Below are 26,491 nucleotides of genomic sequence, written 5' to 3'. Positions count from 1 at the left end.
CCCTCCCTTTCTTCCTTCCTTTTCTCCTTCCTTATTTCTTTTCTTTCTGATGGGGTCTTGCTCTATTGCGCAGGCTTGAGTGCAGTGGCTTGATGAACACAGCTCACTGTAGCCTTGACCTCCCAGGTTCAAGCAATCCTCCCACCTCAGCCTTTTGAGTAGTCGGAACCACATAAGTGCACCACCGCACCTGGCTAATTTTGTTTTTTGTGTAGACAGGGTTTCTCTATGTAGCCCAGGCTAGTCTTGAACTCCTGGGCCCAAGTAATCCTCCCACCTCAGCCTCGCAAAGTGATGGGATTATAGGTGTGAGCTACCACGCCTGGCCCTTCCCCTTTCCCTTTTTCTTTTTTTTTCTTTCTTTCTTTTTTTTTTTTTGAGACGGAGTCTCGCTCTGTCACCCAGGCTGGAGTGCAGTGGCACGATCTTGGCTCACTGCAAGCTCTGCCTCCTGGGTTCACGCCATTCTCCTGCCTCAGCCTCCTGAGTAGCTGGGACTACAGGCGCCCGCCACCAGGCCCTGCTAATTTTTTTGTATTTTTTGTAGAGACGGGGTTTCACCATGCTAGCAAGGATGGTCTCGATCTCCTGACCTCGTGATCCGCCCGTCTCGGCCTCCCAAAGTGCTGGGATTACAGGTGTGAGCCACCGCGCCCGGCCTCCCTTTTTCTTTATTGGCTGTTTTTCAAAGGTTAATGTAAGCTTTTTGCAAATTCACATGGTCTTCCTGACAGTTACAGGGCAAAGTAGTATCTACACCCTGGGAACACCTAGCAGATCTTTCTTAGAAGCCCCTAGCAGTTGTTTATGGGCTTTGATTTTTTAAAAAACGCCTTTGGCCTTGATGTGTTTTTTTCCATCACCTTTGTGTGTATCAGTAAGCATTCTAGCAGCCTCTCTGCAGGTACTTGCTGTCTTAGCCTGAAGCTCCCTTTCTCGTTCCCTGGAGGTGGAAAGCACTCTTTTTATTTTGATGTCACCATTTTGTTTTTGCTTTGATGGCATTTGGGCCTGGAGTATAGACCCTCTGTTGGCACCGGGAGCCTTTATATGCCTACAAGGCTCAAAGCCCTGCCTGTGCCTGCTAGGCCTGTCTCATATCAGGAGGCTGACTATTTCTCCGTCTGTCCTGGGGAAGCCATAGAACCAGTGCAAAGGAGTTGGGGAGTAGTTTTTTATTATTGCTGTTGTTGGGTGCCCTTCTCAATCATTGCCTTTCTAGATAGCCATCTGGATCACTGATCCTTCCTAAAATGTGAGAAGGCCCACACCCCTATGCGTTTTATTGTTCCCAATTATTATATGTTTATGTACATACATACATACATACATATATATGTATATATTTTTTTTTTTAACCAAAGAAGAAAAAAAAAACATCCCTTTGTATGCAATCCTTTTAACAAATTGTTTATTATTGTATCCAGGTAACAAGCATGGTAAGTATTTTCACCAAACTGAGTATTCTGTATTTTAGCTGTGCTTGGCAGACTTTTTTGGCTAGCTTTGTGTTATTAGCCTTGGCTTTCCTAGAAAAGATCTGTTTAGGAAAAGGAGAAACCACGTACCTGTAGCATCCCATAGGCTCCTGGCTTTAGTGCAAACCCATGTAGTCTTAGCCCCACGGCGGGGATACCTGAGAAAGCATGCGCCCCGCCAGCATGCTGCTTGGCCCTGTTACCCCCACCCCCTGCTGCTTCTGAGCCTCCCCAACCAGGTGTCTGCAGGGCTTCCAGGCCTTGCATGACCCCAGCAGCTCCTGGGACCGTGGCCCTGTGACAGCCAGGACACACAGATAGGGCTCCTCGAGCTCTGTGGACAGTCCTACCCCAGTCCACAGCTACATGTCTTCGCTCACCCCTCCTCCCATCCGTTTGCTTAAAAGCAGGTCCTTTATTTTTTTTTCTTCCTTAAATGTTTTAAGTAATTGGAGAAGTCTTCTGGAAGCTGAAAAGCTAAATAAATACATTGTCCACTCTTCTGAGAGGCTTCACATTCTGTTGGAAAATGGATTTAATCCCTACAAAAAAGCATTGCCCCATTGGGTCTTCCCAGTAAATGTTGAGAGGTACGGTAGGTTGAGTGTGGTTTAGCCTTCTGGCTGTGTTATTTATCCATGCATGTTTGCTTTTTTGGCCTATTTTGTGGCTCTGTATTTTAGTCCATGTGCTCGTGGCTGTGCCTGTGTAACCTGCCTGGTAGCCATGCGTTATGTATTAAGTCGGTGTGTCACTGTCACCTTCAAGGATCAGACTGCCAAGGATAAGGCCCTTCAGCACATGGCAGCCATGTCCTCAGCCCAGATCGTCTCGGCCACTGCCATTCACAACAAGCTGGGGCTGCCTGGGATTCCACGCCCGACCTTCCCGGGGGCGCCAGGGGTAAGTCATGAGCTCAGTCCAGTAATGACAGCTGCTGGGGTTGGGGTTGGCATGGGCCAGTGTTAAGCCTCCCATCTCCATTTCTTGTCACGTGGGTCAGGTATGTGAGAGGGCAAAGGCTACCTTGTCAACTGATAACTGAGTCTTAAGTGGTGCAAGTAAGGAGGGAAGGGAGGCAGAAAGCTAGAGAGAAAGAGAGGGATAGGAGAAGGAGGAGGAGGAGAAGAAGAAGAAAAAGAAAAAATGAAAAGGAAGATGGAGAAAATCAGAAGAGGAAGGAATTCTGAGTCCCTGAAGACATGGAATTAAATGTGCCTTTCTGGGTTGGGCTCAGGCCTCTTCTCTCTTTATCTTTTTCCTGGCCCTTGGTCTCTGTCCCTCTGTCTTCAGGGGCAACTAGCCCCTAAAGGGACAAGGTATTCCATTAACATTTACAATTTTGATACCTACCAAAGGCTGAGAAGCGTTATGTTGTAATCTCAATCCTCCAGGTAATCTTGAATGCTTCTTATTGTCATTGCCATTTTGCAGATGGAAAAGCTGAGGTTATTCAGTAGCAAAACAAGAGTTTGGATAGCTGGCATCCTAGTGGAATGGATAGCGATGTCAAGAATCAGCCCCAGGGCTGCTTGACTCCTGAGGCTGCTCTTTCCCTCCTCTATGTCATGCTGCCTTTCCAGCCCACACCAATCGCTGCAGGGAAGCTCGCTGTGGAGATGCTGCCTGCATTGCTTCTTGGAGCTCCTGGCCTTGTTCAAGCTTTGTCCTCTGCCTTGCTGGGCCTTCAGTGCTGCTGTTGAGGCAGAATATGCAGGGAATGTTTCAGATTGGAGGGAGGGTACATGGATAAATCAATCAGTTAAAATATTTGTGAGTCCCCTGTAGCACACCCCGATCTTTGCTTAGGTGTAAGGAAAACACTGAGGAGCTGCTGCCTGCTTCTGCCCTTGGGGGGATTTTCAGGAAGGAGGAGCTAAAGGGAGCTCTGGGTTGCCAGTCCAGGAATATAGGTTGTGGTCTTGTGCAAGTGGTGACTGCATTTGCACTCTGGCAAGGCGATTCTATTGGGTGATCAAACCTGCTATCTTTTAGCAGGGGTTGCGATGCGTAGGCATCCTAAACTGTGCTTTGAAGTAAACTCGTAAGTCTGAGGCCTCTGCATTTTGCCTTCCAGTTCTGGCCGGGAATGATTCAAACAGGGCAGCCAGGATCCTCACAAGAGTAAGTCTGAGGAGGGGTGGGCACCGACAACTAGGGGCTGGTCCCAGCCCACCTGGGGAGAGCTTTTCCTGGGCCATACTGTTTTAGGGCCTGGAGGAGAAAGGAGCATTACACTGAAGTCCCAGAAGGCATCCCCTTCTTATTGTCTACTGAGGCCCCTAGCAGGAAAGAGATTGGCTTTTCAGATCTGGGAGAGATAGAAGCACCTCACTGCCACCTTAAGTATTAGCAGTCGTCCAGCTGGAATCAAGAAGTGAACCCCTCTTCCTTCATGGTATTGCAGGTTGAGCTGTGGTCTTTCTTGCCTGAGAAAGGACAGCACAGGTATTCCTCTAGCCCATTTCATTCTGGCCGGCCCTGTGGTAGGGTGGCCAGTAGACAAATCCTACTGATGCCTTGGGGCCAAGAAAAGAAAGATCAGTAAACTGGAAAATAAGGGCTATTTTGGGATAAAAGAAAGGAAATCCTGCCTGTATGCTGTAAAAAACCTTGCACTGTTTGGCCTAGAGAAGGACAGCCTGAAGCATGTCCCACACTTTGCCTAGAAGTGGTGACTGCTTGACCTCAGAGGTTCAAAGGCAGATGTCACAGCACAAGGAATTAAGGCTCTTTCCAGCATGTCCCATTGAACTGGCATGAGGCTTGGTGGTTTGATCCCTAGCTGGCTGCTGGTCTCTGTTGGTTTATGGAACAACTGCCTCTGCCTGGGCAAAGGCAGAGGCTACCACCTGCCTCTACCTGGGCTACCACCTGCAGGCAGGGACCACAGCAGTGAAGGACCTCCCACTGGGAGGTCATGGTGGGACCTGGATAATAGCCGCTGCTGCAGATGCGATCTCTGACTCTGTCTGCCATCTCTCTGTTCCCAGCGTCAAGCCTTTTGTGCAGCAGGCCTACCCCATCCAGCCAGCAGTCACAGCCCCCATTCCAGGTGAGTCTCCCTGAAACTCCCTTTTGGGAGCACAGCCCCACACAGCTGTCAGCTGGGTCTGGCACTTTGTTCCCTGAGTCAAGAGATGCTCAACTTTGCCACAGCTGCACATTGCCCCTGACTTGCAGGATCCTTGGGTAGCCTGGAGCTCAGGAGGGCCACAGGGGTGACCTCTGCCAGGTCCTGATTCCCTTCAGTCATCTCCCAAGAGCTTTTCAGATGGTTTAAGAAACAGGAAGCCTCATCATGATTATCCTCAGAAGGTGAAGTTGCTGCAGCATATTCCTCAATAAAAACTGACCAAATTAGGCAGTCTAAGTCTTGAGGGTAGATAGGGTTTCATTCACCCTTTCTTAGATAAGTAGATTTTGGTCCCGCTACCTTTCTTTAAAGGAGAGAGTACATGGAAGCTCAAAGTGGAAAACATGAATCTGTCCAGCCTACCTGTCTCCTTCCCCACAAAGTCACAAAGTGTACCCCCAGTCCCCCCATGTGCGTGTAAAAAACCTTACACTGTTTGGCCTAGAGAAGGAGAGCCTGAAGCATGTCCCACACTTTGCCTAGAAGTGGTGACTGCTTGACCTCAGAGGTTCAAAGGCAGATGTCACAGCACAAGGAATTGAGGCTGTCTTTCCAGCATGTCCCACTGAACTGGCATGAGGCTTGGTGGAATTACTCCTTTGCACTACTCGAGGTATACAGTATAAAAGTCACTGCTCTCCCTTACGGATTCCCCAAACTGAAAATGCTTTCACCTATTGCCCTGTTCCCCAGTACCACGGAGCATTCAGAGAGAATATTCTATAGTGCTAGTGACCACAGTCTTCAGGAAGATGGACAAACACAAGAAGTGCGCAACATGTCCGGGTCTTACAGGAAGTCTTTGGAAGCATTCACTTCTCATTATCCCGTCATTCTTGGCTTGGTCCCCAAGTAGACCCCTCGGTCCAGGATGGATGTCCTCATGCTGCAGCCCTTAACTTTAGCTGAAGTTGGCTTAATGAGGAACACGTGCTTTGTGCTTATCTGACTGTTCACCATCACTGGGGTCCTCAGCCAGCATCTATCATCACCTGAGTTCTCCCCGCCAGACCTGGTGGAGAGGGGGCTGATGGCATTTCCTTCTGGGTCATCTGTAGAGCCCTATTCCAGTATTTGCCTGAGGCCCAAGGGGAGGTGAGTGACCAGCATCAAAGGTGACAATTGCTTTTTCAGGGTTTGAGCCTGCATCAGCCCCAGCTCCCTCGGTCCCTGCCTGGCAAGGTCGCTCCATTGGCACAACCAAGCTTCGCCTGGTGGAATTTTCAGCTTTTCTCGAGCAGCAGCGAGACCCAGACTCGGTGAGTGTGCCCAGAGAGGTGTGTCTTGAATCCAGGATTTCTTTCCTTTTACTGTTCACCTTCTTGCTTCTCTTTCTTTCCTCCTTTACCCCTGCTCCATGCCTGACAAATATCCTGTGTGAAAACAGGCCTAGTAAAGAGTAGCCTTTTGATTAAGTAAAAAGGGATTCCTATTGGCAGATTTGTAGAAAACAGCAGAACTGGAGGTGTATTACTGTCCCAAGGTGCTGTAGGGAATACTCGAGTCAGAGAGCGGGACATTTGTAAGCTCTTACGTTTTGTAAAATTTAGTAAGAAGTAACATTTATTGAGCCTTGCCGTATGCCTGGTCCCATGCAGAGTCATTTAGATATATGATCACAATTCATCCTCATAAAAACCCTAGGAAGCTAGGTACTGACTGACAGATAAGGAAACAGTGTAACTTTCCCAAAGTCACACAGTTAATCTCTGATGGATTAGAGATTCAAGCTCAGGTCCTGAAAACTCTAAAGCCTAAACATTTAGCTGTTACTCCATACTGTCTTTCCAGCTCTGTTTTCTCAAGATAGCAAGTTGTTCTCTAAGTGGCCAGCACTTTGGGAGGCTGAGGCGGGCGGATCAAAAGGTCAGGAGATCAAGACCATCTTGGCCAAAATGGTGAAACCCCGTCTCTACTAAAAATACATGGCCACGCGCATGTAGTCCCAGCTACTCGGGAGGCTGAGGCAGGATAATTGGTTGAACCCGGGAGGCAGAGGTTGTGGTGAGACAAGATCGCGCCACTGCACTCCAGCCTGGCAACAGAGCGAGACTCCATCTCAAAACAATAAAAAAAAGAAGAAGTAACAAAATGGCACTTTAACAGTTTGCCATAGAGTGCAGCACATTATAATATCATAAATACCAGTAACATTGGCATCTGGACTCTATTTGTCACTTTCTTCTTTCCTACCTCCCCCACCCCCATCTTGTACCCATCGTCCCATTGTTTCTCAGCCAGGCATTTCCCATACATATGTGATCCTCCCTTCTTTCCCACCCAACAAGCCCCGTACCCTTTCTTCACACCCACTCCTTGGCTATGAGTATGAGCATTGCATCTGTGTGTGGGTGAGCCCAAGGCAAAAACTGAAGGAATCCTTAGTTTGTCTCTGAGATCCTCACCAACTCTCACCACATTCTCTATCTCACCCCATCCTTCCCATCTCTTAAGTCCCATGCTCTCTGTGTGTTGCCTGCCTTACTGTCATTTCTATTATCGGGAGAAAGTGTCAGGAATGAGTTAAGAGCCTGTGGTAGATAACTGAGATGCTGAACAACTGGAGGTGACCTTTCACAGGAGTGTTTGCACTTCACCTTGAGGAAAGGCCTCCCGTGGAGCAGAGGGGCTTGACCAGCCATCATCAGAGTGGAGAACCCATATGTGGCCCACTGATGTCTTTGTCCACAAATCGTGAACTTTGGGAGCTGGTGGAAAAATAGAGGTGCTTCCAAATTAGGGGGAAAAAATGAGGGAAGGAATGTAAATCGGGCCCATCAGGACAGGTACAAGCAAATGAGGCTGTTGGGACCAGGAAGAGAAGTGAAGGCCAACTGGATGACTCTTTCCAAGCAGCTGAGTGGCTAACAGGAAGAGTGATGGTGAGGGTTCCATCCATCTAAGTGGAAGGCATTAAGACAGACTGAAAGATGCCCTGCGTTACTCTGTGCTGCTGGTTTTCTGGGAAGCTTACATAGTTCTTTGGTTGAAGGCTGGGCTTTGGCCCAGATACTGCTTCTGCCTCTTGTAACTCATGTTTCCATGACACTTTGTTGTTTACGGAGTACTTTGTGGTTGAGTATTTCATTCTGTCCTTATAGTGTCCCATCAGATAGGTTCTGTTTTTCCTGTGATAGGTTCTGTTTTCCCCATTTTATGGATAAAGAAACTGAGGCCCAGACATACTAAATGACTTACTCAAGATATCTAGTCAGTAAACAGGGAACCAGGAGCCCAAATCTTGTATTTCAATGCCCCCTTTTCACTATCGTAAAAGACCACCTCCCAATTTCGAGAGTCTCTTGAATTGTCTTTTCAGTCTGAATATCTCCTGTGTGAGCAAATTTCTCTTTGCATGTGACCTTTTTTTTTAGGAAACAGCTCCAAGGCACTGGAAGGCAAAAGTCCCCACGTGATTTTTGCTTCCCTGGTTAAAATACTGTGGAATAGTTTATAAAAATTCTCTCTTTTTAAAAGAAATTAAAATATGGTAGTAGCTCCCTCATTGTTAGCTGTACTCTCCAGTTATGGACCTCTTAGGGCCCAGAAGGCTTGATTGCCTTTTTTTGTTGTATTTGTTGGGCTAAATATTTTGAATCATTCAGACCATTCTACAAATATTCATGTGCAAGAACCTGCACAGGAGAGGGGCTCATTGCTACCCAGACAGCCACAGCCTCAGCCCCTGGGGAGTATAATGCCTAGTAGGGGAGACAGACACAAAACAGGTGATTATCTGAGAGATCATTGCAATGTGCTATGACTTCTAGGAAGGAAGAATACTGAATGCTGTAAGTAACAGGAAACAGGGCAAGCTTCCTTGAGGAAGTAGCCCTTAAGCTGAGAGATGGAGGATTGGACAGGGAAAGAATAAGGGAGCAGAATATTCCAGAGGTGATGAAGCTGAAGTGTATGCGGCAGTATATTAAATCGGTGACTATTTTAGGAAAGTCAAGACCCACTAAGTCACTAGAGTAGAGGTCAGAGATACGTGTTTCAGGTACATTCAGAATACACATAATAATCTGAATGGGTAAACTGGATCTGGCCTGCTGTTGTTGAATAAAAAAGCTTGACTTACATAGACTCCAACACGTGACTTAAAAGGCCCTGAAATGAAGGAAGGCCTGGGCCCTTTGAGAAAGATAGTTATATTTTAGGGGATATGAATTGGGGACTGGGAGAAATTAGAATTTATTTAACAAGTACTTTTTGAGCACTGACTACATGCCACCCACTGTTTCAGGTGTTAGAAATTTGGTAGTGAACAAAGCAAAGTTATTTTTCTCATGGAGCCCACACTTGGGTGGAGAACACAAGAACTACCCAAGCAAATAAATACCCAGTATGTCAGGGGATGCTAACTGCTTATGTGGAATAATGATCCTTTGTCACAACTGATTTTTTTTTTTTTTTGAGATGGGGTCTTACTGTGTTCCCCAGGCTGGCCTCAAACTCCTGGGCTGAAGTGATCCTCATGCCTCAGGCTCCTGAGTAGCTGGGACTACAGTTATGCACTGCTATGCCCCAGCCTTCTTCACAATTGAAAGTTACTTGCTTTTTGGATTAAAAGTGTATAATTTCAGAAAATAATACCCCCAATAGATATGTTGATGTTTCTGGCTTGTATTATGATACTAAGTGATGTGCATTAGGCATTACCAACCAGAGCTCTGTCACTGCTGTGAAATTATTTTGCCTAACCTCAGTCACTATTGTTGGTGTCGCTTCTGATATTCCTATGTTACAAACACTCATTCTGCATTGAACACAAGTGATTTAATGTATGCAAATGAATGTGGCAGATTGTGAATAGGATCTATATTTGATTTTAGTGGACATGTGAGGGCCCGAAGGTTGGTTCTTGTGCTAGAGGGAAAAAGTGGTGGCTGACCAGTTGAAATGATGGAGAATTAATAAAATTATTTAAAGCATTTGACAGTATCTTAAGTACCAGCCTCTCAAGTTAAATACTGTGTGCTTTGCTGGACAAACACAAGGTGCTATTACCATCAAGGTATAATGGTACTTCAGGGCTAAGGTTACACTGAAAAATTTGTATCATGTAGATAGTTTCTTTGGCTCTTAGAGTTTTTGTGACTTCTCAGACTTTAATTTTGCTATATTTTTGCTCCAACAATAGAAACATTAAGGCCATCTAAAATAAACTCAGCTGATACATTTTAACAAATTTGGGCATGCAGTACTTAAAATTTAACATCCAACATTAACCACATTAATTTGATAAGGAAGCAAACAAAGTGACCAATAATTAAAGAGCCCTAAACAAGTTAAACTTCGCATTTGGATTCTCTAGATCTTTGTTACAGACAGACATGTACATAGGTTTCCCCCTACTTCTATGTAATGGCTTAGGCTCATTAGACCCAAGGGGTTATAAAGTATTTTTAGTAGAGAAGAGAACTTACAGGTATTGCTGGCAAAAAAAGAAACTATGTAGCCAGGTTCCACGCTATTTGTCATTAGTGACTTCTTTCATCTTTACTGAGCTCTGTGAGGTAAGTTATTCTGTTCCTTTCTACGGAAGAGGCTTGGAGAGATGCTGCCTTATAATAGCCAGCTTTGTACCCCAGCCTGCCTGTACCATCTCTTAAGAGAAGATAAGACATGATTGCTGGCCGGGTGCGATGGCTTATGCCTATAATCCCAGCACTTTGGGAGGCCAAAGCGGGTGGATCACTTGAGGTCAGAAGGTAAGACCAGCCTGGCCAACATGGTGAAACCCTATCTCTACTAAAAATACAAAAATTGGCTGGGCATGGTGGAGGGTACCTACAATCCCAGCTACTCGGGAGTCTGAGGCAGGAGAATCGCTTGAACCCAAAAGGCGGAGGTTGCGGTGAGCTGAGATTGCGCCACTGCACTCCAGTCTAGGTGACAAGAGTGAAACTCCGTCTCAAAAAAAGATATGGTTGCACACTTTGGTACCAGCAAAGCCAAGAGAAGAACCTTATTAGTTTGTCTCCTCTTTAGTCTGAAGTGGCCTTAGAACCAGCGTTTTCTGAAATTTTCTCGTTGGCTCACGACATATGTCACCCTTGCCAACACTGAAGACTTCTTCACAACCCCTCCACTCCTAGCAATAGTGATGGCCAACATTTATTAAATATTTTCTGTGTGCCAACACTGTGCATTATCTTACGTAATCCTTATGAAGTAGCTTGCCCAGTGTTAGACAGTCAACTGACATGGGAAATAGGATTCAGATCCAGGTGTCCACATCCTGAGATTGTGACCAAAAGGCTGTACGGTCCATTTGTACCTGATGAGTAGTCTGTTTTTGTAGCCCAGGGCTATAAGAGCCAATGGGAGAATAATTAGGGGGATGATCGCCCCCTGCTGGCTCCGTGTTGTGTGTAAACCAGACGGCAGCTTCCCCAAGTTGGTGGTGGTTTATGTTGGAGGAGAACCAGCGAATCAGTCCCTCTGTTACCTTTGGCTCTACCAGAAGCTAAGAGAAAAACAGCAGAGGGTGAAGAAAGGAAGGAAGAGTGTAAAAAACAGAGACTATTTGAGTTGGAAATACACTTTCTACATGATTTCAGTGTTGCATATCAAAGAACCTCAAGTGTTAAGTGTGATATCCTCCACCCAAGGTGGGCTATTTAAAAGGGGCCTCCCTGAAATCAGGGTCCAGTTTCTGGAGGCCAAGTTAGGTAGATGAAAACCCGGCCTGGCTGAGCTGTCAGCTGAATCCTGAAAGTACATAGGGAGTGGTTTTCCTGATAAAGCCTGGAGTGATTCCTCCACCTCAATTCTGGGGCACGGCGGGTTCCTCCAACCCTCCACAGGGCAGCAGCTGGCAAAGCCCTGCCTGCTCAAACTTCCTGGGCACCAGGCTGTGTGTCTCATGCCTGTTGTGGTCTGGATGCCGCAGTGAGCAGGAGCCAGGAAGAGAGCACAGAAGGGATTTACTTAGGCAGGAGTTACACAACCAGAGGAGGGAAGAGTTGCGGGTGGAGAAGGAGGCAAAGAGATTGTTCTCTTTAGATTTTGAGGAAGCACTCACTGCCTTGCAGAAGAGAAGTTCTGTGATACAGTACAGGAACAAACCCAATCAGGGAAGGCACACATTTGCTCAACATATGAAACATTTATTTTTATTTTTATTGTTTTAATTGAGACAGGGTCTCACTGCGTTGCTCAGGCTTGAATGTAGTGGCACAATCACGGCTGACTGCAGCCTCGACCTCCCAGGCTCAAGGGATTGTTCCATCTTAGCCTCCCAAGTAGCTGGGACTATAGGCATGTGCCACCATGCCCAGCTGATTTCTGTATTTTTAGTAGAGATGGGGTTTTACCATGTTGCCCAAGCTGGTCTTGAACTCCTGGGCTCAAGCGATCCACCCACCTCAGCCTCCCAAAGTGCTGGGATTACAGGTGTGAGCCACCATGCCCGGCCAAGAAACTTATTTATATATTATGTCAATAATGATCATCACCAGCATTTATGAGCTCTGGTTTAGTATGCTAAGCATTATGTCCAGTCTATACATAAAGGAACCGTGGCTCAGAAATGCTAAATAAAGTTATCAAGATCTATCTCCAAGAACAGTGACTGTGCCAAGGTTTACCACCACTCTGTATTCTTAACCACATCACTGTACTTTTGAAGAAATAAAGGCAAAGTTCGAAAGTTAAAAATAGCTGTCTGTAAAGTAGGAGCTCCCCAAGCAAGGCCAGACTTCTGAGGGCCTTCCACATTGGGTAGATGGTTACTCTGGGTTTCCTCTGAGTTCCTTTTCCAACCCATAGAAAATTGTCTTCCACAAAACCAGTCTCTGGTGCCATAAAGGCTGGGGACCGCTGCTTTAGAGCCTATCTATCATCATGCTCTAGTTGCAGCAAAGAGGTGACTGATATTAGAATTCTTAGCAGCTGTTTGAGATTTGGGGCAAATTACCTCAGCCTCAGTTTCCAGTCTGTCTTAAGTGGACATAACAGGATCGCTGCCACGCTCACTGTGATAATTACATTTAGTAATATTTTTGAACATACTGAGCACTCCACAAATGCTTCTGAACCTGGATGTCTTACAGTAATGTGAAAGGAAATTGAGCCAGAGATCTGGACAGGGATCAAGCTTGCGAGAATGTGCTCACTAGTTGCTTTGGACTCTACTGAAATTCTAACAGGAGTCAGAATATTTTTCAATTACTTTTGAGAAGGAGTGTTGCTCTGTCGCCCAGGCTGGAGTGCAGTGGCGCAACCTTGACTCACTGCAACCTCCACCTCTCGGGTTCAAGCAATTCCCCTGCCTCAGCCTCCCAAGTAGCTGGGATTATAGGCGTGAGGCACCATGCCTGGCTAATTTTTGTACTTTTAGTAGAGACAAGGTTTTGTCATATTGTCCAGACTGGTCTCAGACTCCTGACCTCAAGTGATTTGCCTGCCTCAGCCTTCCAAAGTGCTGGGATTACACATGTGAACCACCATGCACGGCCTCAATTAATTTTTAAAATCAATTAAACTTTTCATAAAGGTAGTAAATTTATGTGGTCAAAAAATCTCCAAGCATAAGAGAATGGAAGGGAGATGTCTCTTCCTTCTCATTCCTATCCTATCCTTAAGTAGGTAACCACTGTTACTATTCTCTTATGAGGCTTTGTAGCGATTTTAATGCATATACAGTCTAAGGTGAATATGTATTCTTCTACCTCACCCTGCTTTTTAAAGCGAGAATGTGATCTGATTTGTGCTTCAGGAGAGAGCCAGGGCTGGAGGAAACTGTACTGTTGGCCAGCTGGTGGCTGATGAGGACCAAACCAGGGCAGGGGCCGTGGCTGAGGAAATGGCAGAGGGGAGAGATGTTATGGAGATAAAATTAAAAAGCCTTGTGGATTAATGAGCTGTGAGAAGAGGAGGATAAATGGTAATGACTGGGTGTTTGAGACCAAGGATGCCGATATAATTTGAAGAGTCCTGCAACAGAAGAGGAAGCAGGATTGCTAAGAACTGATTTGGTAATAATGCTTTTGCCTTTCATTCTCAAAACAAGCTTGTTGAAATACGTATTGGAGACAGGAAAGCTCAGAGAGTTTAAGTAACTTCACCTGGGACCCGGCTAATAGATGGCAGGGTTGACTATTTGAACGTGGTCTGTATTTCACAGTGTATGAGAAAGTGACATTTACCCCATTATCTGGAAAGGGGAAAATGGGAGGGGCAGGGATGGTTCTCCATCCACAGATGGACATTTCATTTGGGCTCCAGGAGAGGAGAGAGTTCCTGAAGGGGCACCTGGGCTTAGTGATGGCAGCCCCCTCAGCCAGAAGGAAGTGAGTTTTGCTGCCTGGTGTCCTGGCCCTTACCTTTATTTCTAAGGGGCTGGACCTCCTGGATGTGGAGGTGGGAGTTAGCAGTCTTCACAGTCAGAGGGAGCCCAAGATCTCCCCTCTGGGGGACTGGCAGGCCTGTGGTTGAGCCCGCATGGAAGGTCTGCAAATATATCCTGCAGATAACGTGATTCTTTTTCCTAAAGGCAGTTGGTCAAATGTGGGCCCAAGGATGATTTAATTTCACATTTTTATACTTCTTTCAATGGCCTAAATTCACAGATAACTAAAATTCCGTTGTCAGAACACAGATCCTGTCTTGGTTTGGAAAATGTGATCAGAATAGCTCTAAGGACGTATGACATTGATGAGGCCTGTGGAAGAAAGAAGAGGGGATGGCTGTGCATGGGGATTAGGTTGGAGACACAAGATAAGAAGCAAGGTTTTGGCTGGGTGCAGTGGTTCTTGCCTGTAATCCCAGCACTTTGAGAGGCCAAGGTGTGTGGGTCACCTGAGGTCAGGAGTTCAAGACCAGCCTGGCCAACATGGTGAAACCCCCACTTCTAGAGAAATACAAAACTTAGCTGGGCATGATGGCAGGTGCCTGTAATCCCAGCTACTCAAGAGGCTGAGGTGGGAGATTCACTTGAACGTGGGAGGTAGAGGTTGCAGTGAGCTGAGATCGTGCCATTGCACTCCAGCCTGGGTGACAGAGGAGACTCTGTGTCTAAAATATAAATAAATAAAAATAAAAAAGAAGCAGCAGCAAGGTTTCAATTCCTGATTGTCAGGAGGGTTCTTGCCTTTATCCTGGGCAGGATGGAGAAGGGCACTGGTGTCTCTCGAGAAGCTTCCTAGTTTTATAGTGGCTGCTGAGGCAGTTGCTCCATCTTGGTGTAGATAACGGCTCTTTGAACAAATCTGGTTTCTGGTCCTTCAGAAAAGAGGCTCCTTCTCTCCCGTAGTTCAGGGCTTGGAAGTGACCTCATGCCAGTAAGCCAGGTCACCAGCATCTATGCGACTCTGTGTGGCCTGGGCAGAACTTCCACATTGACTGTTTCATTTGACCTTGGATACAGGCTAGGGTTCGTCACTGCTCAGATGAGGAAGCCAAGGCCCAGAAAGGTTAAGCAACTTGCCTCAAGCCACTCAGCTCAAAAATAGCAGAGCCTAGATATTCTAACCCAGGTGTCATTAATGTGCCCATCTCATGCTTTCGAATAAGTGATCGGAAAGTACATTTGTCCTTCCAGGTTTGGGGAGGAAGGCTGCCGCTGGTCTGACAGTTGGCTGTGCTGGGTCCTTGAATTTATCTCAGGTTTTTCTCATGTTTTTCTAAGCCTGGCCTTCCAGTAGGACTTAGGAGATGGAGTATCTCCCGGGGCAGGGGACGATGGCTCAGTGTGGAGCGCCCCTGTGCCCCTCACAAACCTGAGCCCTTGCCGAGCCACCTGTGAGCCCCTCCAGGCCCAGGGCACACCCTCTTGTGGCAGCAGCCTGTCTGCTGGTGCTTTGTACTCAGCGTTTCTGAGATGCTCTGGCCACTCCCCCTCTTTCTTCATTTGGGAAGGAGGCCACTGAACGCATCTGAAAATCCAGGTTCTATAGACATTTCACAGAGGCCCCAGCCAGGCCCCCTCTGTTTTCTTTGGCAGGTCGTCACCCTGGTTGCTCACTCAGCTGGTGGGACTTTCAGCTGCACTTCTGTGGGGAAGACACACTCTTGTCTAAGGAAGCAGTAGCCCCTCTGTGGAGATGGTGCTGGGAGTGGGAGGTGGAAAGGATGCATCTTGGTGTGAGATCCTGGAAGGAGAGATTCACTTGTTTCTTGTTTCTCATGATGTTTCTCTCTGGAAAGAGCGAGGGGCATGGGATGAAGTGGCATGTCAGGGCCAGGTGGCCAGAACAATTCTGGTGCCCTGAACAGTGAGCTGAGGAGAGAACTCACTTCAGATTCACTTTCTCCTGGGCAGGAACTGTGAGCACAGATGGCAAGCTCCTGGGCTGAATGTGCAGGAACCTTTCTTGGCTTGGCTCCGCAGCCATTCCTTATCCCCCCAGGGGCCACCGCAGGCTGCCCAGCCTGCCTTGGGGGGTAGCTGGACAGACATTCCCAGCAGGACTGTGACAAGAAGTAAATGTAGGCGATTTGTCCTTGTTCTGTTCCAGCTTGTACATTAGCATCCCTTGACATGAGTTATTTGTCTTGATTTCTTTAAATTCCTAAGTGGATTATAATTTTTCTCTTGGTATTATTTGACAGCAGTCATTTTTCAAGGTTTCACTACGTTCTTCAAATACTTAGAATTTTTGGAACAAGTTTAGGAAAAGACTGCCATCTTCAGGTTGGACAGTGCAGTGCAGGGCCCAGTGCGTCTGAGGGCACCTCACAGATGCTGAGAACTAGCAGATTTGTAGTGTAGGGCTTTTTCTTCCTTTTCCACAAAGATTGAACTACCTTCATCAGAGATCTCTAGAATGTATTGGCAGTCCTTTTAAAAAGAGAAAAAAGCCCCAGTGACCACTGTTGGAAGTTGTATGTTGTGATTTGTTTCATCTACAGTGATGGACAACCTCCTAGGCTGTCCCCACCCCACTTTTGGGAACAGACTTTGCATGCCTTAGAGGAAGGTAGGAAGCAGGTGTCTGGAGAGGGTACTGTGTGCCTGAGGGAAATGTGGAGGCCAGACCCCACAAGACTTCCCTACACTGCCGCTACCCTGCACCCTAGCACCGATGGTAACATCAGAACAGTAGGAATCGCCTTAATGTGTCTGAAACTTTCCCTCTCTTCATTTCTGCTTTAAGTTTTAATATGTCCAGTTTTTTGTTATCAGAGGGACAGTATTAATTTCACATTATTTCGTCCAAAGTAAAGAAACATCATGATTTTTCCAGAAAGTAACAACAACAAATTACTTGCTATGTACGGTGTTATGTTTTCCTTGCATTATCTCATTTAATATTCTTGACACTCTGACACAGTAGGTACTATTATTATTCCTGCATTATATTTCTACTAAGTATACGTATTTCCACTATGGATGTGGAAACTGCAGCAGAGAGGGCTATAATCAGTTGCCCTGGATGACTCAGTTGGGAAGTGGTGCCACTGTTCGATTTCAAACCCAGATCCCTCCTGACTCCACAGTCCAGGTGCTCATCACTCCTCACTGCAGGCTCACTAAGCAGCAAAGAACAGCAAGGACTAGAAAACAAAGTGACGTCATAGAGCAGCTTTGAAGGAAGACGAAAGTCCTTTATTAAACCCCCAGGGTATCTCAGAAGCCCTTTGCAAGTGAATGGTTGAGTTTCGAGGGTTGCATTCACCATTATTTTTGTTTGCAACTGCTATGAAGAATAACTGGAGGGATGATAGCAATAGAAAGAGAAAATGGACATTTCTCCAAGTCAAAATAGAAATCCGCATATTCAGATGGCATCAGGTACCGCATGGCATCCTTGATCCAGGTAGGGTTTTACTGGTGCAACATCTGTCCTTTTGGTGAACCCTACCTGCAGACAAGCATCCCAGCTCCTGTCCAGCTGTCCTGAGCATTTGAACTGTAGGAAAGCTTTGCAGGCTGACCCGAGCTCCTTTAGAGCCCAAGGAACTTGTGGCCAACACAGAATAAACATCCTGAAGTAGTGTTTTTTGCTTCCTTTTACGGTTCTTTCCCTTCCTCAGAAAAACTCCATAATCTTTCAAGATAGTTTTTGATTGGTGGTTTATTTAATAAAATAATTGTATAAGCCAAATTGAAGTGCACGGCCCATAGGAAAAGCAGTATTCTGCTGCTTCATGACTCCTCACCTCCCAGTTCTACTTTTTGGGGACCATTGTTTGCAGCTTTTTCAGCTATTTCTTTGTATTAATATATTTACCTCCACATTTCTAAATAACATTCTTATACTGTATATCTCATTCCATTAATTTTAGGCCTCATCTATTGACTTCTTAACATGGAAGACTACGATTTAGTTCTCTAAATTTAGTATATGCCCCCCCACCCATCTTCCTTTCAGTCCCCCTATGTACTTATATCACATTTTAAAAAAACTAACATTCTGTTAATTTTACAAACCCATATAAATTTTGCACACAGTATGGTTAATGTTACATATTGGAACCATTTTCTTAATTGTAAAACTTTTTTTTTTTTTCTGGGGTATATGGTTGTCTTTTAAAAAAATTGTTCAGTTTTACATACCTATACCAATTCATCCTCAAAGTTTCCAGGAGAACTCTTACGCTCTTCTCCAGATGGTGAGATATAAATCAGGTCTATTCTTTTGGTGACATCCTGCCAGGAGTTCTCAGCTCCATGGATCCACTCTGGACTGGTTGCTGACCTCGCTGGTTTCTTTACCTTTCTTCTATGTTAGGCCCCATCTCTTTTTAAAATTCATTCCCTCATTTTGTAGGAACATATCCTTCTATAGCTCCCTGGGAACAAGTTACAAGGAAGGTCAGTTTTCTGATATCTTAAATATCTGAAAGAGTGTTCTGCTTTCATGTGTAGTGGCTAACTTGGTGTTCATTATGGTTTTTGCCTTGGACTTGTGAAACTTTATTCATGTTTTCTAGGTGATTTCCATATGTTTTTTCCTTGCTAATGAACAATACTGTATGTTTAATGTTGGAGAATAAGGTCATTCTTATAAAAAGAGCAGATAAATGGTGATTTAGTTAATGTGATATGTAGAAGTGGTATTGACTGTCTTTATTATCCCCATCTTCTCCATAGGAATTTATGAGAACATATATTTATTTGGGAAAGATACAATTCTTAGAGGCAATAAGCTTGCTCTGTACAATCACTCTGTAGGTTCTACGAAGATGAGCACTTTGTTGTTAGCTCATGGATGCCTGGTGCCTAGCAGAGTGCCTGGCATATATGATGGATGACAGGTGTGCTGGTTCATTCTACTAAAATCTGTAGAAGAAACAGGCAGAGTGAGTACCTTTTCCATCGCTGACCTTGAGATGTTGATTATCAGTTGTGCCTCTACTGAGTGCCTAGGGGACTCTTTTGGAGAAGTCAAAATTAGCCTCTGCTTTGGATATTGAGGAAATCTAGTCTTGGGCCTTGTATATGTGAGTCATTGACATTCACCCTTTTTCTGCTCATATCTTGCTCCCAAATGCCTGTTTTCTTTTATGAGTGTTTGTTTTGTGCCCTATAGAACAGAATTGCCCTTTTTTGTTTTATGTGCCACCTTCACTTTTGGGGAAACCACCACTGCTGGAGAAAAAATGGGATTTATTTGGGAAGGAGGGAAGCAAATAAATAATCCACCTTAGCACACTTCCCTTATAAGGACAACTGGCAAGACTGGAAATGGAGCCTCACCAAATGGTTTTTAGATTAATTTCATTAAAACTTGAACTCCAACATATAGATTTCTTCCTTTCAGCCTTCTGGATTTGGGGACAGAAGGATTCCTGACCTAGCCAGGTTGAATGAAGTGGAGAGGGTGGTCTGTTTGTTTCAATGCTGTGGTCTCCAGGGCACCTTCTGTAGTACTTTGTATTCTTAGAAACAGAGTCACCACCTCTTGGCAGCAGTGAAGCCACTCAGATGCTGATGGTCAGAGTTTGGTTTCAAGTCACCAGCCTTGTAGAGACAGTGCCCAATTTCCTTTGGCAAAGACAGCCTGCCCTTCTCTGTTCATTTCAGCCTTGAACACAGAGGTAAATTCCTCAAAATAGAAACCTTTGTGGACTCTGTCTGATGCATTTGTGAATCATGTTTGTCCCTAATTCCAATTTAACTTCATAGAAGCTTTAAAACATGGTTTAGTTTTTTTGTTGTTGATCCTTTCCCAGATCAACTTTCAAAAAACGTTGGTTTAACGGTGTTGGAAAGGCTTAGACGTTTTCTTCTGGGGGACAGTGTGATTGATGTTTGCAGCAAACGTAAGGGCTGTGGTGTTGACAGATCCAAGTTTTATTAACTCCAGGACTATTCCTGGATGTATGACCTCAGGCAAGTCAGTTCATCTCTAAGCTTCTATTTCCTCGTCTGTAAAATGATTTAAATTAAATCCACCTCCAGCAGTATCATGAGGCAAAGATTACCTGAGATCACATCTATAAGCAACACCATTGCTCACAGTGCCCAGTGGACACAAGTTCTCTGCCTTCCTTCAGGCACAGGTGACAGGCCCACACCCTGAGCAGCTGGTTATGAGTGGGCCATGATCAGGGATTTGAACAGTCACTTGGCTTCACTGCTTGTTCCCAGCTCTTGGCTTATTTGTGTTTCTTTTCTTTTTCTTGTTTTACTAGGCAGGAGGGATAGCAAAAGCAGGAAAGTTCTTTTGCTTCTACCTCAGGATCTAGTGAATCTCACATGATAATAAACTATAACAATGGTCATTTTGGCTATAATTTATCAAACATGAACACTTCTTTTTTTTGTTTTATTTTGTTTTGAGATGGAGTCTCTCTCTTATGCTCAGGCTGGAGTGCAGTGGTGTGATCTTGGCTCACTGCAGTCTCTGCCTCCTGGGTTCAAGCAATTCTCCTGCCTCAGCCTCCCGAGTAGCTGGGATTACAAGTGCGTGCCACCACACCCGGCTAATTTTTGTGTTTTTAGTAGAGACGAGGTTTCTCCATGTTGGCCAGGCTGGTCTTGAACTCCTGACCTCAAGTGATCCACCTTCCTCGGCCTCCCAAGTGCTGGGATTAGAGGTATGAGCCACCAATCCCAGCCCCTGTCAGACATTTCTTATATGCCAGGTCCTATGCCAAGCACTTTCTGAGCATTAGTTCCTTTAATATTCACATATGTTGCAAATATTATAGCTATTATATCCCCATTGCACAGATGAGAAGTCTGAGGTTTCAGGTTTGTGTCTGGCTCCAAGGCTTTTGTGCTTTACACTCAGCGCCTTGCTTTTCAGCTGCACCTTCATGGTCCCCATCGGTATGTGATAGATTTTACCCCCATTCACCTTCTTGACCTGTGGATGTCAGGGCCATGGTCCCCATTTCCAGCAGTGCAGTGCAGTGCAAGGGACATTTTGATGTTAAGCGCAAAGACTTCAAGTTTCCCAGCTTCTCAACTTCATCCCAGCTCTGACCTGGCCTGGGGCAGCTAACGAGGCAGAACAGCTAGGAGTGAGGAGCCTGAAGGGAGACTCGGATTCAGCTCAGTGGGTCCCCAAGGCTTGTGTCTCATGCCTCCCATAAATTCACTCCCTGCAGAAGGCACTAGAATAGACAGAAACGGTGCCTTCCAGAACTGGGGAGGTCTGAGAGCTAGCTGTAAGCAGAGGTTATAAATCAGGGTTGGATGGATGGATGGATACGTAGCCAGTTGTCTAGGTAGTAAAGAAACAGTGCCTTTTGCTGTGTACTCCACGTTCCACTTTGTGTTTCTGATTGCCTTTATACCAGCGTCTGTGCCCACACCTTTGCCCATGTTTTTTTTTTTTTTTTTTTCACTTTTGCCCACTGAGACTAGAAAGACCAGAAGTTTCCTAGCAGCTATGACTGTGCCTCATACATTTCCATGGGCTGTTGTTTATAATTGGAAAAAGTGATGTGGCAACGTTTGAGAAAATGCATAAAAAGCTCAAAGATACTCCCTCCTACCCTTATAATCTCACCTCTTCCCACCCCCAGGTCTCACTTACCTAACACAGTAGCTTTTACTTTTAACCTGTTTAAAAATAATTTCTTCCCACTTTTACTTTTAACCTTTTAAAAAATATTTTCTTACTTCTCAGGCACACCCTATTGTTTTATAGTATCTCCCAGCTTCTGTCTTAATACCAGGCAGCTAGTCCATGCAGCTGCATCCATGTCAGAGCTTGATAGGATCCTCTTTTTCACTTCACCTGATATCTTTTAGGATTTTTGAAGCTTGGGAAAAGATACCACTCTGATGTTGACTAGGAGAGGGACCTGGTCCTCTTCCAAAAGATACTGGCCCCAGTTGCACTGCCCCTGTATGCAATACTGGCATCAGATGGAGTGTCCAGCCTCCTGTCTTTTGGCGTGGTGGCCAGAGATCCAAATGTGGGTAGCAGGTTACAGATTTAAACCAGTACTCCTTCAGGATATATTTCACAGGATTTTGTGACCAACTGAATTTGAGAAACTCTAGATTATATGTTTAAAAATTTTTTTTATGGAAGTGCCTTTTTAAGAGACAAGGTCTTACTCTGTTGCCCAGGCTGGAGTGCAGTGGCATGATCATAGCTCCATTGCACCTTTGATTTTCCAGGCTCAAGTGATCTTCCTGCCTTAGCTTCCAAGTAGCTGGGACTACAGGCATGCACCACCACACGTGGTGATTTTTTTTTTTTTTTTTTTCCTGGTAGAGCTGAGGTCTCACTGTGTTGTCCAGGCTGTTCTCGAACTCTTGAGCTCAAATGATTCTCCCTCCTTGGCCTTCCAAAGTGCTGATATTAAAGACATGAGCCACCACGCCCAGTCAGTGGCACTACTTTTAATACTCTAATATTTACTGTGAATCTCTAAGAGGAGAAGTCTTATTAAAACAATAATAGCTAGATTTTATTGAGTGCTTATTCTTGTTAGATCTAGGATCCCTGGTGAAGTCTGTGGAGTGTCTCGTTTAAACCCTGTAACAATCCAATGAAGTGAATGCTATCACGGTCCCCATTTTAGAGACTTCAGAGGCACTTGCCCAGTATCATAGCTAATTTGCCTTAGGCACAGTGTTTTGTACTTGAGCAGGATGAGTCTACCACACAATCTTGTTTTGTTGGTTTTTTTTTAAAGCAGGACACCGATGATGAGGTTCCAGGGACCGTATATTCTTAACCCATGTATAATACTCAGCTTTGCCCAAGCCTTCTGTTACTTGGGACCTCCTGTGGAATAGATTAGTACTCAGTACAGTAGTTGGAGAATTGCCAGTTTAACTTGGAATGTGAGCAGACTTGGACTGCTAGATAAAGAAGGCAGATGGAGTTTCTCATTGAAACCTATTTGGTTCTGAGGCCCATGGAGCCCCTGCATCCCCAGGTTTCTTGGTCTGTGTCACATTATGTTGGTGTTACTGCCTATGCAGGGGGAGAGGCATGCCTGAAGGGTCTGGAGTACAGTGTCTGGACCAGTGGTTCTCAAATTTGGCTGTATATTGGAATTCGCTGAAGAAGCTTTAAAAATTACTGATGTTTGACCTTATTCTCAGACATTCCAGTTTAACCTAGATTGTACTCAGGCCTTTGTGATGTTTAAATGCTCCTTGGTTATTCTGATGTAGCCTGGGTTGAGACCCATTGGTTTGGACACACTCCTTTGTGGTCCAGTTACCATGTCTTATCCCAAAGCAAGGGGAAGAAAAGGGTTCACTTTGTGAGTGAAATGACTTAACGTGGTTTAGAGGTTTTTGTTTGTTTTGTCATGAATGAGTGACCTATGTTCTTTTTCATCAGCCATGTATGGCCTTGTAGATTTTCTCTGTGATCTATACCCCAATCCTAACTTTGCACTGACAGTGACATATTGAGCAGCCCTTATGCAGAAGTTTTGGATTGGTTACTAAGGGGACTGGTGACAAAGAGGCTCAGCACTCTTACTCCTACTGGAAGAAGGAAGTGGGTACCATTGCTAAGACCACTGTATCCACGCCGTCCCAGGAGAGCTGAGACAAGAAGTGCATTCTGGGTTATGACATGAGCTAACTGCACACAGATTTCTTATTGGACTCCAAAGAGTATCACTGTCATTTTCAGTTTTGTCAGGTGAAATTGGGTAATATGATTGTTTCTTGGTTTGGTAGCTAGGTAACTTAAGCTGTTGTAATTAATGTGTCTGCAAAAAAAGCCTTTTTTAGGTATTTCGGAAAATACATGTCCCTGTCAGTAAAAAACAATGATTGTCTCCACCCTGAGCTATAATCGCTTTTCTGAACATGCTCATCATTTCAGAAGCATTGATCCTAGGCTCGAAAGCCTAATTCCAGAATTTTGGTACTACTGCTCTTTATCCAGTTCAAGATGGAAGAATCCCATGTTGATCAAAGAGTTTGTAATGGGAATGTTTCTTTTGGTTTCTTACAGTACAACAAACACCTCTTCGTGCACATTGGGCATGCCAACCATTCTTACAGTGACCCATTGCTTGAATCAGTGGACATTCGTCAGATTTATGACAAATTTCCTGAAAAGAAAGGTGGCTTAAAGGAACTGTTTGGAAAGGGCCCTCAAAATGCCTTCTTCCTGGTAAAATTCTGGGTGAGTAAGACATTGCTGTGATTTCTGTGGTTTTTGTCTGAATGGTCACATCTCTTAAGTGAGCACAGTGCAGCACAGCTGGCTGTGGATTTACACTGAGTGCACCTTCATGTGCTTCTGCACAGTTGCTAAGGGAGCACGGACTCACACCTGTGAATGGTCCTCATGCCGGCCTTGTGCATCCACATGGTGCACCTGGGTGACATTCTCTGTCCCTGCCAAAGGGCAGGAGGGACAAGCAGCCTCTTTGGACTTCACTTACTCACAGATGGCTGGAGTAATAATTGAAAATGTGAGGCACTGTACCCTCTTTCTGTTTCTTCTCCGTTAATCAGAGCAATCTGTAAATTCCATTGGAGTGCAGGACCCGGAGCTGGGATGAAGATAAAGTTACATGCTTCAAGATTTTGTAAGCATCAGAGAGGAAATAGAATTGCTTTGCCCAGTATATACTTTATTTGTGCTTTAAAATGATGAGCAAATTCCCGTGGCTGCTGCAACTTTGCTGATGTTCCAGAGCCTCTGAGAGGAGCTTTGCCACTCCTTTGGCACTAGTGAGGCTTGGGCCAGGGGAATGCTAATGGATCAGAATGGGCATAAGTATAATGTGTGTGTGCTGAGGCATTAGGCGCACCAGTAGACCAGATAACCTGCTAGCACTGTGAGTTTATGATTCCTCAGCCTTTACACACATTTTTTTAAAACTGTTTTAAATGTTTGTGCTCCTTAGCATGGCATTAAAGGCCCTAAGCGATGTGGTTCCAGGGTAGCTTCCTCTTGTATCCTGCCAAACCCCTGTTGCCCCACCTGCCCAGTCTATGCTCCGCCGTCTGTTTGTCTAGATGGACTTTCTGCTCCTTTCTGCCTGTACCACTGGGCCAGCTCCTTCTCTTCCATGAGACAGTAGCTCCACTATAATAGAACCTTCCCCATGTAAGCAGACCATTGATTTCTCTTTTACTCCCATTGCATTTGGTCATCACTTCCCACGCTGTGTCATGATTGTTTGGATGTGTCCCCCTTCCTCTGGACTCTTCCTCGGGGGCCTTATTCATATAGTGGCTTCCATTTATTGAATGCTTGCTTTGTGCTAGGAGCTGTGCTGAAAGCTTTACGTGCATTTCATTTCATCCTCCCAGGTTTAGGTGGAATTTGCCTCAGCTCCACCTAGGAAAAAAGGCTCATAGATCACCAGAGACAGGCTTGTGGGTTGGGTACCTGGAGCTTGACATCAGATCTGTGTGACTTCAATGTCTCTGCTCTGTTTCCTTGTTGCTTAATCCCTTGTGGACCCTGACCACAGGATCTGTCAACCTAAGCTTCTTCGTATCTCTATACCAAGCAAGAACCCTACACAAAAAAGCCCGACAGATGTGAGAACAAATGGATGAATTAAAGAAAAATTTATGTTTTAGGTTCCTTGGAAGGAAATTTGGATATTAAATTAGCTTGTTTTATATCTTTTATCATTTTGTGCTTCCATATTGAAATTTGGTTAGTAGGCCAGGCACAGTAGCTCACGCCTGTAATCCCAGCACTTTGGGAGGCTGAGGCAGGGGTATTACATGAGCTCAGGAATTTGAGACCAGCCTGGGCCAAATAGCGAAACCCTGTCTATGAAAAATACAAAATTAGCCAGGTGTGGTCGTGCACACCTGTAGTCTGAGCTACTCAGGAGGCTGAGGTGGGAGGATAGCTTGAGCCCAGGAGGTCGAGGCTGCACTGAGCTATGATTGTGCCCCTGCGTTCCCGCCTAAGTAACAGAGCAAGACCCTGTTCCAAAAAAATAAATTTGGATAGTAGATGTAGCCTTCTACTTATAATAATGGATGTTGGGTCAGTAATACACATGGACAACCTGAAAAAGTGATTACAGTCACATTTTCCTTTTCTGAATTGGTGACCTCCTTCTAGTAATTTGGCTGGTGGTTGGAGATCAGTTATATGGTAACAGAGTAGCTTTCAAAATGTGGCCTGTGAACCCCTAGGGAGTTCCTCAATATCATTTTAATGGGTTGACAAGGTCAAAACTATTTTTGTTGTAATACCAAGACATGATTTGCCTTTTGCATTCTGCTTATATTCACACTGATGGTACAAAAGCAGTGGGATAGAACTGCTTTAGTATGAATCAGAGCAGTGGCTCTGCTGCTAAAATTCATGCAGTTGAAAAAAAAAGTCCTTCATGAATTTTATTACAACCTAGAGTACACATTGAACACGAGTCTATCACATCAAGGAAAACAAATGACATTATTTGTTGCTAAAGATAAAATTTGGGCTTTGTTTTTTTACTTTTTATTTTTTTTTTGAAACGGAGTCTTGCTCTGTCCCCCAGGCTGGAGTGTAGTGGCCGGATCTCA

General features: G+C 45.1%; 1 protein-coding gene across 2 annotated transcripts in view; it reads left to right on the top strand.

The window, feature by feature from the left end:
* The window catches only part of TEAD1 (TEA domain family member 1 (SV40 transcriptional enhancer factor)), a 270,625-nt gene that overhangs the window by 204,169 nt on the left and 39,965 nt on the right, over positions 1 to 26,491 (top strand). Inside the window, exons 6-11 of one of the 2 annotated variants that reach the window (XM_011954266.1) lie at positions 1,428 to 1,439; positions 2,247 to 2,381; positions 3,556 to 3,602; positions 4,472 to 4,533; positions 5,749 to 5,873; positions 23,955 to 24,128. In XM_011954266.1, the coding sequence (XP_011809656.1) occupies positions 1,428 to 1,439; positions 2,247 to 2,381; positions 3,556 to 3,602; positions 4,472 to 4,533; positions 5,749 to 5,873; positions 23,955 to 24,128 (555 nt within the window). The remainder of the gene's footprint in view (positions 1 to 1,427; positions 1,440 to 2,246; positions 2,382 to 3,555; positions 3,603 to 4,471; positions 4,534 to 5,748; positions 5,874 to 23,954; positions 24,129 to 26,491) is intronic. The other variant, XM_011954267.1, reaches the window with a different exon arrangement.

The sequence above is a fragment of the Colobus angolensis genome, unplaced genomic scaffold, assembly GCF_000951035.1.
Source record: "Colobus angolensis palliatus isolate OR3802 unplaced genomic scaffold, Cang.pa_1.0 Scaffold380, whole genome shotgun sequence".
In the NCBI taxonomy this organism is placed as follows: domain Eukaryota; kingdom Metazoa; phylum Chordata; class Mammalia; order Primates; family Cercopithecidae; genus Colobus; species Colobus angolensis.
The sequence above is the reverse complement of the archived record's forward strand: the minus strand, read 5'-3'. Positions and strand labels throughout refer to the sequence as shown.